The sequence below is a fragment of the Lissotriton vulgaris genome, chromosome 1_1 (assembly GCF_964263255.1).
Source record: "Lissotriton vulgaris chromosome 1_1, aLisVul1.2, whole genome shotgun sequence".
NCBI lineage: Eukaryota > Metazoa > Chordata > Amphibia > Caudata > Salamandridae > Lissotriton > Lissotriton vulgaris.
In genome coordinates this window covers 1,373,179,011-1,373,193,831 of record NC_141685.1, presented here as the reverse complement: position 1 = coordinate 1,373,193,831, position 14,821 = coordinate 1,373,179,011, and the positions used below count along the sequence as shown (strand labels likewise).

The window sequence follows — 14,821 nt, the reverse complement described above, 5'->3', positions numbered from 1 at the left end:
TTATTATTTTTTTTTATAAATTCTCCACCTTTATAGGTGGGAGTAGGGCATGTCTAATGTAGATTCGGCTGGCTGGATCCATGCCAGGCTTTCAAGATACTTATAGACTGTGTAACTCTTTTACATTTCAATTAACATTGTGTACTTTTAGCTTGGATCCAGTGCTCCTATATCTATGTTGAAGACACTTGGACTTGAACATCTGAATTACTCACAACTGTTAGACACGCCCTCTACCACCATACCGGCTATACAGGCTGAATCCTGACTTCAATTAACAACCTCTTTCTGCATTCCAAATGACATTATGAGACAGGCCTGCTTTCTGTGGGAAATCAATGGTGGAATTGAGCAGATGGTGTTGCTTCACTCACAGTACTTGACTGACAGCGTCTTTACTATAAGTAATGAGCCATTAGACATTCGTGTTAACCGCAGACCACTTTTTGGCACTGAGGAGCGACTGTGTCTTGGACGGAAATGTCTGGTCTGTAGTCAGGATGTGGTGCAGTTTGCATGCCTAGTCTTCTAAGAAACTGCCCTACTTTTCGATAACCTGTACCAGAAAAGTTTTGATTGCCAACACATCACGAACATCAAGAGAAGGCGCTTCAGTGGAGAGCAGAAGGTGGGGGGATGAGGCAGCCTGCTGCCCTGAGTGGAGACTTCTGTGCTGCACTCCTGAAGAGAGACTGTCAGAGGAGAGACTGTTAGGAGGACGTAGAGGACCTAAGACAGAACCATGAGGGCTGTCGCAGTCTGGATGTTAGTGTTCTTCCCTGGAGTTTATTGGGCTACAAGAGACCAAGAGGTTTCTGGCACTGTAGGTGAGTCACTGACTGTGCACTGCCTGTACCCAAGAAGTCTACGAGGGTACAAGCATTACTGGTGTAAAGGAGCTCAGCAGACATCCTGCTCCATGATTGTACAGAGCAAAGGAAATGAGAATAAGGTGAGGAGCGGGCGATTTTCAATTGAAGATAACCACAGAAATCGCATGTTCACTGTGACCATGTGGGACCTTACGCTAGGGGACTCTGGTCTGTACTGGTGTGGTACAGAGAGACCAGGTCCTGATTTCATCGTTCAAGTCAAAGTGGGCATTTCCTCATCTTATCTTGATCTTGATTTTAACCAACCTAAGATGCAATCAGCCATGAATCTGGGTCTACAAGCTGTATCTTCATCCTCGCCCATCACAACGCTGGGTCAGCCAAGAACCACAACTGATGAGCTGACCTTCACCGCTACCCCTATCATATCATCATTGGGTCTCATGTGGACTGCACCTGAAGAGAGAAACTCTACCAAAGCACACACTAGATCTCCTTCTTCTTACATGGTGCTCCAGTGGCCGGTAAAAGCTGCCCTAATATCTGTATCCCTGCTGGCATCTGTTGTTGCCTGGGTGATTTCAAGGAACAGAAGGAAGTCTCTGATGGAAGAGGGTATATAGAGAATTTGTGTATATCGGATCTGCTCACAGGATATGTGCATTAACGCAATTCATGTCACAGAAGAGGTTCTTTATGCTGTCAATAAGACCCTGTCTTATTGCATCCAAAAAAGAGGACACATTCTCCTGCGTGCATTTCCCAAGTCAGGCATTGAAGAGAAAAGTATCCTGAATTCAGAACTTGTCATTGACCTTCCCAGGTAAACCAAAAACACTCTGAACAATTACCAGACCAAGGACCACACAAAAAAGGACCCAGAGTGTGCTACATTGCTAGGCAGCGGAATTTGCTGAACGGCAAGGCACACGACTACTGCTTACTTTGGAAGGCCGATCTTGAATGTGGTATTTGTACAGCCCAAATTCTACATATTGAATAATTTCAGCGCTTTGATTTCCTCACAGGATTTTAGGACCATAGACGTACAGGTGATAAGTATGTGAGTTCCCTTGAATGACGAATCTAAGAAATGGTTAACATGAATGAAGAACATTGGCAGCCAACCAATCCATGGTCACTTGTCTTGCTCTAATAATAATACAAAGATATGTGCTTAGGGTAAAGGTTCAATGGCTAGATACTTTGTAGCAAGACTGTGTATCATATCACCTCTATCTAGGAAGTACATGTTGCTCATTGTATTTTAACCAAAGAAAGATATTACATTGTTACAGATATAACACAATGTTTTATGAGGATAGAGCAGATATTTTAAAAGAGATTTCTCTTCTCTCTCAGCCGTTCTTGCACTGGGTTGTATCATGGTATTGTTGTGAAAACTGTGTGCAGATGTAGACCGTGTGTTTTAGGGTGTTTTCACTATAAGTGCTGCAAATAAGGAAACACATTAGGAACAGCACAGGAGCAACACCTTCCCTCTCAAGTCTAAAAACATCCATGTGAATGCTAAAAGATCATTACCTAATCTTATTATTTTGAAGAGAATGATGCACTAGAGTCAGCAACAGTGACTTGAGACGTTGGCATAAATTGTTTATATAATTGCTTTGTACAGGAGGCCCCAGTTATATTCAATTTTTTTGCCTGGCTATGTGGTGGATTGCTGAATCAAGTAACTGTGCTCATCATCGGCATTTGCCGCGACCTTCAGGTTATAAGTTCAAATCCTGTCAACACCTACTCTTCCTTTCTTCCCTCTGAGTATCATTAAAGTGTTTAATAGGTTGCAGGAGTAATCAGGAGGAACTTTCCCACCAACAAGAAATATGTGGGACTTAGTCATTTTATTGACCTCTGGAGGCCCATAACAATATGTTAAATCTTCCAATGGGAGGGTAAATGCTCGGCAGGCAGGAAGTCCAGATTCCCATGCTTGGAGTATTTTTGCTACAAAGAAAAAGTCTTCTGCAGGACTTCATGGTGAAGGAATCCAGCATTAAGGGAACCTCCCCAGCAATGGTTTCCAGCCTTGCCCTTCTGGAGGATTATAGGACCGAAAAGGCCTGGTTTCGAGTTTGATGGACGGGTGCTCTGTCACAAAGATGATATCCTATCTGCCTTACTACAGATACGTTAGGCTATAATGCATTTGTAATTTGGCAGACGGGATATCCTTTATGTTTGTGTGTGATGGACTACCTGTCTGCCAAAATTTGTATCAGGCCCTAAATCGGAAGATGAAAGCTCTAGCCAAGGTGAGGCAGCAAATCTACTGTAGCAGAGAATCAACTTTGAAGATCCAGAATCCCATTTTTTCCCACTCCGTGTTTTTGATGCAAACAATGAAGGCTTCGGCAGCAGCTCAAAAACGACATATCTGACTTAGAGGCACCCTCGCTAGCTTTAGCCTCCTGCCTGGCTGCACTGGAAGACTTTGAGAACCAAAACATCTTCTGAGTCTCAATAAAATTGGCTGGTACGACCCTGCTCCATTGCTGTTAACTTGAAATTGCATCAAGGTTTAGGTCAATCGCAAACTGTAACTTTCAGTTGGCGATTTATGTTTTTGGTGCTTTTTGCCTCCAAATGTAAATATCCCTACTTTTGCTTCTCCCTTTTCATTCTGATCATTTTTTCCCCATTAGAATTTTCTTTAGTTTACTAAATTGATTTGGTAATTGATTGTGGTGTGTTGCTGAAATCTTAGATATTTAAAACTACAAGAACTTAAGATGTATTTCTTTGGATGAACTGCCTCCAAAATGCGCCAGTGCTATTGCTATTAGGGATTCTCTTAGAACTGTCTTGTGATTAGTAATCTGGCAGAAGTGCCATCTGCCAATTTAATAATTCACTTTGTGATATGGATTTTTTCTAAATCTGGCATGCATCAAGCTTTACTGTACCAATATTGCACACCCTCATCTTAAGAGGGCACAAATTCACACCCATTTTGACCTCTCTCACACTTAGATCTAAAGCCATTCATTGCTCTATGGTTCAGGTTTTATCTACCCTGCCGGCATCTGTTTTCAATGAAATGCCACAAGCGTATATTAGAATATTTTTTAGTTCATGCTCAGTCTTTCAAATTTGCAAGATCATTTCACAGATGATTCTTAATTCATAAATAATCATCCACATTGAATTTATAAACCATTCCCACAGAGTCTCTGATTTCACTTCTGCCGCACAACAGAATAGCCATCTTAGGGTTCAGCATCACATGCTGCAGGCTTTTTGTGACACTGTGTACAAGGAATGCTACATTCATAGAATGATGTATTCTCTCTGTATGACATAACAGAAATTGGCAAGTTAACAGGCCAATTAAGTACAGCATATATTTGAATAATTACGAAATTTGATTTTTTGATAACACACGGGCCAATGTTATTAATCTCCTCCTTTATTGCCATTGTACACAGCAATAACAAGGGTAGGGCTCTGAAATGAAAACCACTTTCTCACTGCACAGACACAACATCTTGTACCCAGGTTCTCTTTGTTAGCGACCATCCAGCACCCAAAAAATTGTTGCACCCAATAATAGTCCGGGCACCTATTGTCTCAAAATCCATAATTGTCATTAAATAGTTTGAACGAAAGCCCATGACCCTTCACTCTCATTTTCTCTCTATCTGTCACTCTTTTTTCAAATACTTTAGAGGATGAGCCACAAACCCATGTGAAAATGTATACTAAAAATATTAAAAATTCAAACCCTATATCTCGAATAATGAAATGCATTAAGTATCTTTCCATTAGAACGCAAATGTTACTATGATAATTATACTTTGTGGTTTTCTTTTTAAATCCGGTTCTCATAGATGATAATGAGCCTGAACACATGTCCATCAAGTACAAATTATTTTACAAAAAATTGATTTTCCACTGTAGTGGGCAGAGCTTTCACTCAGGAAACAGCATTGACTTGGTAGCATTTCATAGTAAAGGGAAGCGGTTTAGCTTTTATACTCCACGAAGGCATCTGCGTTCCACTTCACTGTGCCTAGCTGCGATCCCTCGCTTTCGGCGGACAAGAATTGGAGGCAGCTCTCTATCCTTCAAAGCAGCTGAAGCTTGGAACTCTATCCCCCTTCAACTGCGCAGCATCCACGTCCGCCATGTTCAAGAAAAGACTTAAACCCTGCTGTTTATCTAAGGTTCATTTCCCCTGCTCCATATTGTTTCCACTACTAGCTCTTCACGCCCATACACTCATGAGTTGCTGTGCGCATTAGAAATCACTATAACATAACATAACATAACATTAAGTGTTGTAAGATCTGGGCCACTATACAATTCGATTCAATTCAAAATCTTTCTTCGGTCTAATTAAGAGTAGACCATAAAAGCACTTAAAATATAATACATATCCATAATATCTCAGAAGTTTTAAACCTATTTTGCATTACATTAAAAACAATTGAAAATCTATTAACATCAGTGAGTTTTGAGTCTGCATATTTAATCGTATAACCAAATTATATAAGAACAAGAAGTACAATTCACAATTAAAATTGAAGGCTCCAATACTCTCCTATCACAGTTGGCCGAAGTTAAAGGAGAGTAAGGAAAAAAGAGGAGGAGAACATTATCCTCAAAACGGGTCTGCTATGTGCTCCTACTAACACAAGAGTAACAAGCATTTGCAATGCAATTGGCCTTGCAACTGAGACATTTTGACATATTGGCATTGTAAATGACAATGCCTTTTTATTTTTTTATTTTTTTAAATCTGCAATAATAAAATCCATTGTCATTTACAATACCAATAGGTCAAAGTTTCTAAAATGCGAAACGTATTGCATTGCCAATTCTTGTGTAGTAGATACAGCTTTGCATCAAAAGTATAAGTGGTTGAATAGGAATGCGCATGCACCACTGTTGGTGTCTCCCTTGATACAAAGTTAAACTACTTTCTGTTACTTTGTGACTGTTATTCAGCGAAAAAGATAGTTTGCACTGACTAGTAAATTCCAATTAAACACTTTGATCGGGTTGTGTCACTTTTGTGATGCAAACTTGTTGCACAGAGTTATTAATTTGGGGACCTTGTTGTCTGGGCCAAGGAGAGCTTTCTAACCTGATGAACAAACAGACCCACTCCCCACTGACTGAGATTATCGGATCGGAGTAACGTTTTGTATTCTTACGCTGACCCCGAAATACATCCTCTGTCATGGTCTGGAGGAAGCATTCGGAAGGTGCAAACTGGGGAAATGATAGAAAGTGGCAGGTGGAAGTGACGAGACCTCTGGGAACATGCTGATGAACTGGTAGGTTATGTGAGTCTCACTTCGGAAGAGCCTGCAAAACCCATGACTGTTTCATCTGTTTATTTATTTGAAACTATTGCTTTAAAATGCACCTCTCCGTGAAAATGCATAGGGAGATAACACCTCGCTTCAAGAGAAAAGAGAATCCTCACTAAAGCAACACCTCCCACACAAAGATGCCCGCGCCGTGCTACACAGGCCAATCACATTTTCAGGTGTGGAGTTTGTCAAACATGGTAATGTCACATGAGACTGAAAATAAGGGAGTAGCACCTTTCTGGTGGGTGCTGCACATAGCATAAGAGGGCGTTAGGCGCTATATAAATGTTACAACATTTGAGTCTTTGGCCACCCTCTCCTGACGACATTTGAACTCTGTTTGGCGTCTGGATGTATTGTGGTGAGTCGAGTAAGTACTCTGTTAGTTGTGTATTGGATGATGAAATTCAGGGCACAAGTCCTAAAAAAAGAAGTGGGGGGACTAACCTAATAATTCAGTATGCAAGAGGCATCACGGCGGGTGACATTGTGGCACACTGCGTGACATCACAGGAAGCAGCATCACAAGAAGTGACATCAGATCTTAAAAACTCACATATACGTTTAGCAGGTCTATCATGAGTACATTTGAGCACATTTGGAGTATACTTGCAAACCCTCCTGATTTAGGCAGAAGATTCACACTTTTGTAAGCTTCACATAAACCAGTGTTGCCTTTTGTCAGTGTAAAGCTTCCTCTAAACATAGTGCTTAAAAAATAAACAAATTTGATATTTAAATTATTACAACGCCTCCTTGGGTACTATGCGCTATATAAATGCTATTTATTTTGTGCAAATACTGGGAAAGATCAACACATCTGACGTTCTTACAGTGCATGCATATCTCCTAAACAGAGCCTGAGCAAAGTGAAAAGCTGCCTCTCCTAAGTATGTGTGAAGTGCTAACAAGGTATGAGCCTTGGTTTCCCCTCTGCTGCATTTGTTTCTAGGTGAGAGGCTCCTGACTTCTGCCAGCCAGGAGACTGGAACAAAAGGAGGCCTGATGACCCCTCAAATCCGGCCTTTGTTATAGGGGCTTAAACCCACACTGGTGGTTGGGCCCAATGGGAGGGAGGGTAGGCAGGGCCTCACTAACGTAATCCAAAAAATTGCCTATGCCTCCAATTTACATTAATACAAGCACGCTATAGATGACAGTGGGCTAACGCTCAATGATCGGTGAAGGGAGGGTCAAGATCTTACCGAAAGTCGCCGCGGAGCGCTCCACTACTGCATCCTAAGTTCTACCGGCACACATAGAGTTTAGTTGTCCAAAGCACTGCCGGTGCTTGTGGCAATAAAAGCATGTGATTTGCTAACATCCAATCGGATGCGTGATGGGTGCTAATGCATTGTGGGAAATGTATGTATGATTCATTGCAATGTTTTTTGCCTTAAATTCTTTCGTTGTAAATATGCACATACCGTTTTACTGAATTGCATATGGCTAGAAATGAAGTCGATGGTAATTCTTTGTCTGTTTTTTATAAAGCAAATGGTTTAACTCACGTGTTGATTCAGTGACAAAAAGTTTTGTCGGGATAAACTAATAAACTTATGGTTTATCTTCAATCATTCAGTGCTTGTATTAATGTAAATTGGAGGCATAGGCAATTTTTTGGATTACGTTTTGTTATAGGGGCAGCATGAGTCAGAAAAAAAGACAGCACCCTCCCTTCCCCGCCTGCACGTTGTTCCAAATGGAAAGCAGATAACAATGTGCAGGTGCTGCTGAAAGTGTCCCAGTGTTTGGAAATTACACTGGGACGAATCCAGCCTATTTTTCAGTGGGGCCCCACTTCTTGGCAGGGTGGATGGCGTCCACCCTGTGAAAAAAGTGGGTGGACACCGTCCACCCTTGTGTACCCTCCCCTCGTGCCCTGATGAAATTGTTGTGGGAATGAGCACCTCTGTACACTGTGCTGTAAGAGCTGTGCAAAAATGAAACATCAACCCCCAGGAAGCCTACAGCGCTATGAAGGCACACTGCAGCAGCCAAGCGCTAAACAAATACTTGGAAACGAACAACCACCACAGCTAAAACAAGCTTACAGAAATGTTTCAAACACTACAGAGTGGCTATGCACTCTGCACGTCCCAGGTTAGAGCTTGTTGGTGAAAGTATGGCAAGCAGTGCTTCTAAGCAGAGTTCCCCTGCCCGGGATCCTGTGCACAAAGTTGTCTGTGTACTTGCAGGACTGGAGCTAGCAACAGTATGTAATGGCAGTGTGTGTTTTGGTTGGCAGCCACTATCAAAGTGAAAGTGCGCATTGCGCGCACTGTATACAAGTAACGCCCGCCATTGTCCTGCGAGTGCTGTGTGGGCGCGCTGCACATTGAAGTGCCGCCATTGCCCCACATTATTCATTCAAGAAAATAGTGCTCACAGACTAAATAATGCATCCTGTGTAACATGGAAGTTAAAGGGACAGTCGTTATGGGCAGTAACAAATGCAGACAAGGTGGTACCAAGGAGAGTCTAACAAGCCCTCTTACGAATCACAAGCAAGCATTTATGAAGGACAATGACACAAGCCAATGACAAATATGGACGGAGAGTGGGAGGGGCTTCCAGTGCATACCCTAATACAGCATGACTCGTAGAGCGAGAAGCGAATGTGCACTGTCCTTAAGCTCGACCTGCAAAGGAACACCTCAGCCTAACTCTATCTATCGAAGGCAGGCTCAGTCACTATACTCTGTGCAGTAAGAAGTAATCAAATAAAGTGCGCTCTGATAAGATGAGAACAAAGACCACACTGGTAAGATAGTGTGGCAGCTTCAGATATTTACATTAACTGGTGACTGTAGCCGAATCAACGGATATATGACGGTACCACGCGTACCGTTACCACGCGTACCGTTACCACGCTACTTTTACCACGCAAGTCGTTACAACGACTTGCGTGGAGGGGCGCTGGATAGTAAATTATTTAATTTACTATTCCAACTCCAGTCCCCGTGGACTCTAGGGAAAGGAGTTGGATAGTAAATTAAAGTATTTACTATCCTGGAGCGCCCCCTAGCGCACTTCGTTGTAACGATCTGCGTGGTAAAAGTAGCGTGCTAACGGTACCGCGTTGTAAAAAATGCGTGGTTACCCTTGCATACCGAATCAACATGGACACCTAAAGAAAGAGCTTCAGCAGTTCAGAATGTGGAACTGCAGAAGAAATTAGAGTGATGTGGCCGATAGCTGCCTTGTGCAGAGATCTCTATGTATGATCCAATGGAGACAGACTGTCAGAGACAACATTTCCCAGTGGAGGCAGGGCGGCTCTAGGCTCATGGTGGCCCTGGGCAGGGAGCGTAGGTAGGGGGCCCGGAAGAAGGGGTCCGGGTGGGTGGAGTGCGGAGGCCAGTGAAGAGGGGGGGTCGGGGTGTTTGGAAGTGGAACAGAGCCAGAGGCCACCAAATCCCTGCCAGGGGCCGCCACACAAATATGTATCCATCCTCAGAGGATTATTATATTAAGGATATATATTGGCATGGTGGCCCCTGGGATTTGGTGGCCCTGTGCAGGTGCACAGCTTGCACATGCCTAAGGCCGCCCCTGGTGGAGGTCTGCAGGTGGTACGACAAATGTGATTGATTGATTGATTAATTGATAAGATTATAAATTAGGTTTCAATAAATTGTTGTAAAATGTTTTTCACATTTATAAACACAACAGAACAGATGAAAACAAAACACGTCATATGATGTTTATATTACAAGTATGAACATGGAAAAGACTTGATCGGAGAAATACTTTTTACTGAAAGTTGACTAAAGAAAATATGCACGATTACATATTAATTTAAGCTTAAATGTACTGAAATCACAGAAATTCACTAATGAACTATTTTATAGTGAAAAATATCAACAATCACTTCTACTAACTCTAATCCTAACTCAATTCCTAATCCTTACTGATCACCATACCTGAATCTAAACCCTTATAATTATGCTAAATTAACCCAAAATTAACCCAATCTCTTATCTTGAAACTCACCTTAAACCACACCTTACTGTGTACCTAGTCCAATAATTTAACTTTAACAACAGTGATATTTATTGTGAGTAACTGTAAGAAGTTGTTCTATAAGATGATGAGTGTGTTTAGGTAGAGCATGAATAAATGTAAGCATGATGTCCACTGTCAGAGAACAGAGCACATATACAATTAACACTGTTATCTTGGTAGTCTTTCACTCCAAAGTATTTTAAGACTCTTCACACCTTAATATAACCAACACGGTGAGTAGGATGAAGCATTTGAAAGGGCAAAGAAAATGTAGGAAATTAAGAGCTGCCTCAGTCTTCGCATTTTGACTGCATATTCAGAGAATGTCAGCGAGTCAGGGCCAGATGTACATAGACTTCCTTTGCCATTTCCTAATAGCGAATGTTTGGGATTTTCTACAAGGAAATCGCAAACAGCTATGTACAACAGTGTGTTTTACACTGTTTGCGAGTCCCAATGTGTCACAAACAACCTGCATCATTATAATTCATGAGGCAGGTGGCATTTTGCGACCCATTGGGAATGGCCGTCACTCACAGGGATGGCGGCCAGCTGCGGTCAGCAGACCACCATGTCTGTTGGCGCCCACATTCACAAACAGGAAGGGGTCCCATGGGGACTTGTTCCTGTTTGCCAATGGGCTATCCCCAACTTGAAGTTGGTGGTAACTGAGAATGTTTTGCAGCCGCATTCATGGTCGCTAAACATTCTTATAAACCAGTGCGACTCACTATTAGACAGGGACACCCTTGGCACACCCTTTTCTAATAGCGACTCGCAAACCCAATTTTCGAATCGATAATAACTTACCAAAGTGCAAATAGTGCTTTGTACATTTAAAAATGCTTTTTTTCAGGTAGCAAACAGCCCACATCTACGAATCAGGCCTTTTGTGAGCTGAAAAAAGCTTCGTACATACGGCCCTCAGATAGATACAGGTTGCAGCGACGCACCCAAATCCACAATCAGGGAAGTCATTTTAGCAGCAATCACAAATTGGCACTGGCAAAGGATGTGTAACGCACGCTTCAGCAGCCACTGCATCTCAGGGGGCCCCTACCTTTCACAGGACCCCTTACATCCCAAGGCTATGAGTATCTGTAAGATATGGAAATGTCGGATCTCTGGCCACATTCTGTTGAGGGGACACATCATGTTTCGTTATGCCACTGACAGCTGCTAAATTCTTGGCCCCCACCAATGAGCTGCACAAGTAGAAAGCACGCCAAAACCTGGGGGCTGCTCTGGAAGTAAGGCTAAGCAAGCAGGTTTAACTCCTCTGTGACACGTTAAGTTGCTGCTTCTCTTGTTTGACTACGGAATGACCAAGGGCTGCAGATAGTGCTGTATTATAGGAACCACCCCACATGGGGGCTCTCATTGTGATGGCTGGTAGGTCTTCATCAAGGCATATTATTGTAGATGAGTGTGATAGCACGCCCATCAGCACTTCAAAGTTAGCATCTACATTTGAAATTAAATCTCGACCGTTTCACCACTATAATGCTAAACATTTAATTACCTCCAAGAATAAAGGCACAAAATCACATAGTCAAACTCGAATTTTTAAAAAACTTTTTACATTGTTGCCGTTTGGCCCCCTGCCATGTGTGATGTCTTCAACTGGTTAAGTGCGTTACCGTGTGCATAAACGCATCCTTGTGATAGGGCACACCTTTGGGTTCGTCAAAACACGCGACAGACTCCATGTGGTTTTGAAGTGAAACGTTTTTAATTTTGTTGATTAAAGTTTATCATCAATGTTCACGTTTCCCGGTCACCGCTCTGGATGACGGAGTTTCACCAGAAGCGCTACGCAAGCGCCACAACTTTCACAAGTCTCCATCTCAGCAGCCAATCTCCATTGATCGCTCCTTGAGAAAGGGCTAACCCAGCCCGAAATGCATCGGAGCATTTGTGTTGTGTAACAAAATGCAGTCTCAATCCTAATGAATTCACACGTTTAAACATGGATAAAAATGTTGATCAAACAAAAATATGTGAACATTGATGATAAACTTTAATCAACAAAATTAAAAACGTTTCACTTCAAAACCACACGGAGTCTGTCGCGTGTTTTGATGAACCCAAAGGTGTGCCCTATCACAAGGATGCGTTTACGCACACGGTAACGCACTCAACCAGTTATTAGTTTCCTTGCGTATGGGACGGATACGTCACTTGTTGGAGCACCCTCAAACTTAGTGAACCCTCAACGTAAAAACTTCTCAAACTTTTCAAGCAAAAACCATCTTCATAAAATCCACGCAGTGCACCTGGCCTTCAACTCAGTATGTCTTCAACTGGTCCAAGATTGTCTGGACCAAGCATGTAGTATTCTGGCCGTGGTCTGTGCTGCTGTGGTGGCTCTCTCTGAGAGGATTGATATTGCAGTTGACTCAAGCTGACAGATCGGGCTGGGGAGGAGTGTCTGCACGCGCTGGTAGCATGAAAGACTTGCCCCTTGCCTTTGTCCACGAGTATGTGGTTAGCGGTGATACTTCGCATTTATATTTAGCCATGCCTATATTTGGGTGGCTAGACGTTGCTGGGCTGCTCTGGGGTTGGATAGTTGGGACCTGTTGGTTGGTTTTATGGGTTTTGAGTCTTTTACATCCTAATTTCTGGAATTTGCGTTGGCGAGGAGAGCCTGGGACGGGAGGGCTGAGGCACAGGGCACAGGGACCACATGAAAGGTTTAATGTAATGACATGGAATATTAGAGGCATGGGGTTGGTGGCTAAGCATCAAGAGGTCCACATGTTTTTAAAGCACATTGGGGTCCATACTGCCTTACTTAAGGAGTCACACTTTACTAAAAACGGACGCACAGCAGCTCTAGCGGCAGTGGTGAGGGGAGGTATATGCTATGGAGAACTACACATTTTGCTAGGGGAGTGCTGATCTGTGAGGCAGTGAGTGTTGCTGTTTGCAAGGAGGGCAGGTATGTTCTGATCAATGGGAGGCTGTATGGTAAACAATTGGTGTTGGGCTCTGTCTATGCCCCAAATCAAAATCCAGGGCCAGCGGTAGTCGTGGGCAGCTGTCCAGAGCCTTGTAGTCAGCCCTCCTACTTGGGGCCCGCTTCAATGCTACAGAGTTAGACCACGGCATAAAAGGTGACACCTTGCAAGTGCGCCACCCTAGGAGGACCCCCTCCCCTGGCCTCACTGCTATGGTGTAGCAAGTGGAACTCGAGGGAAGGGAGACCCCATTCCCAGTTGCAAGAAGACATATTCCTCAGGTTTGCCCTGCAATTAGGCCTCCACCCACACAGAGGCACAGTGGGATGGCTATTGCCCTGCTGTTTAGCTCCCTGGCAGTATTAACCCTCTCTAAAGATAAGCAACCCTCACACCTTCAGCCCTTGATGAGCTGTTAAGATGTGCTTGTAGGTGGCTGAGAGGGAGGGGCTGCAGCTTCAGGAGCAGTGACATCTATTCAGTTGCAAACAGCCCTGACCGTGTCACCTCTATGCAAATTTTTTTTAACACTTTATTTTCCAATTTTGCATAAAGAAAAAACATGACAATAAAAATGCAATATAAGGACATGATGCGACATTAGTGAAAGGCCCAAAAGACATATCAAATGGAACAAGAAATACGTACTAAGTTAACAAAAAGCAATGTGATCCATACGATGAATAAAACAATCCCATGACATAGCTGAAAACAATATATACTGTCTGTGACAAATACATAGGAAAACCAAAGACATATGTTGTATCCAAATCTCCACTTCCCATCTCTAGTGTTTACAGAGATCTATCCCACGCCGGTTGGGTCAATGCCGGCCTGTACCTGTGAATCCTGCGCTAACTGGCGCCGGTAGATGTAGTCCCTATATGGGCCCCAAATGTCGATTGGCCTGGAAGAGCTGGGGAGTAAGGTACTAAATTCCTCGCAGTTCATATTACAAAATGCCAGGCTATTTAACCAGGAGAGCCCCACAGTAATGCAATCTCCCGTTTGGCAAAAAGAATACTAAGTGCAGCTAACCTGCGAACCTTCTTAGGAAAGTTCACTACATAACCCAATAATGCAATCTCTGGTAAAGGAAGGAGTAGCATGGACAATATCTCTCCCAGGGTGGAGTGGACTTCCAGCCAATACTGGTGAATTTTAAGGCAGGTCCAGGTTAGATGGGCAAAGTCGGCAAAGGGGGCTAAACATTTCCGACAGTGGTGTGGCCTGGAATTGTCAATTCTGTGTGTGTGGGCCGGAGTGAAGTACATCCGGCGAAGGAATTTAAACTGAAGCAACTTATGACGACTGTTCGGAGAGACGTCAGTCGTGGCTCTACAGCAGTGTTCCCACTGATCATCCGAGATCGGTCTACCCAAGTCCGCCTCCCAGGCAGCCCGAAGCCTAGAGTCATCTATTGGTTGAAGCATCCCACACTGTTTATACAATTTGGAGATCAGGTGCGCACCACCTGGGTTCTGAAACCTCTATGCAATTTAGAAGGGCCTCACACATTCCCGTTCTGCCCAGGGCCCCTAAAATCCTAGAACCAGCCCTGTCAGAATCAACTGGCTTTTTTTCACTGGCCTGTCTCCGTGGCTGAGTAAACTCACAGTGGGGGACATGCTTCTGGGGGATTTTATTTGCATGACAGACACAAACCTGGACT

General features: G+C 43.3%; 1 protein-coding gene across 1 annotated transcript; it reads left to right on the top strand.

Annotated features, from left to right (window-relative positions):
• The first annotated feature begins 742 nt into the window (after nucleotides 1–742).
• On the top strand, nucleotides 743–1,456 carry LOC147750525 (CMRF35-like molecule 6). The gene has a single exon (XM_086929572.1). The coding sequence runs from the start codon at nucleotides 743–745 to the stop codon at nucleotides 1,454–1,456; it is 714 nt and encodes a 237-aa protein (XP_086785698.1).
• Nucleotides 1,457–14,821: the final 13,365 nt, after the last annotated feature.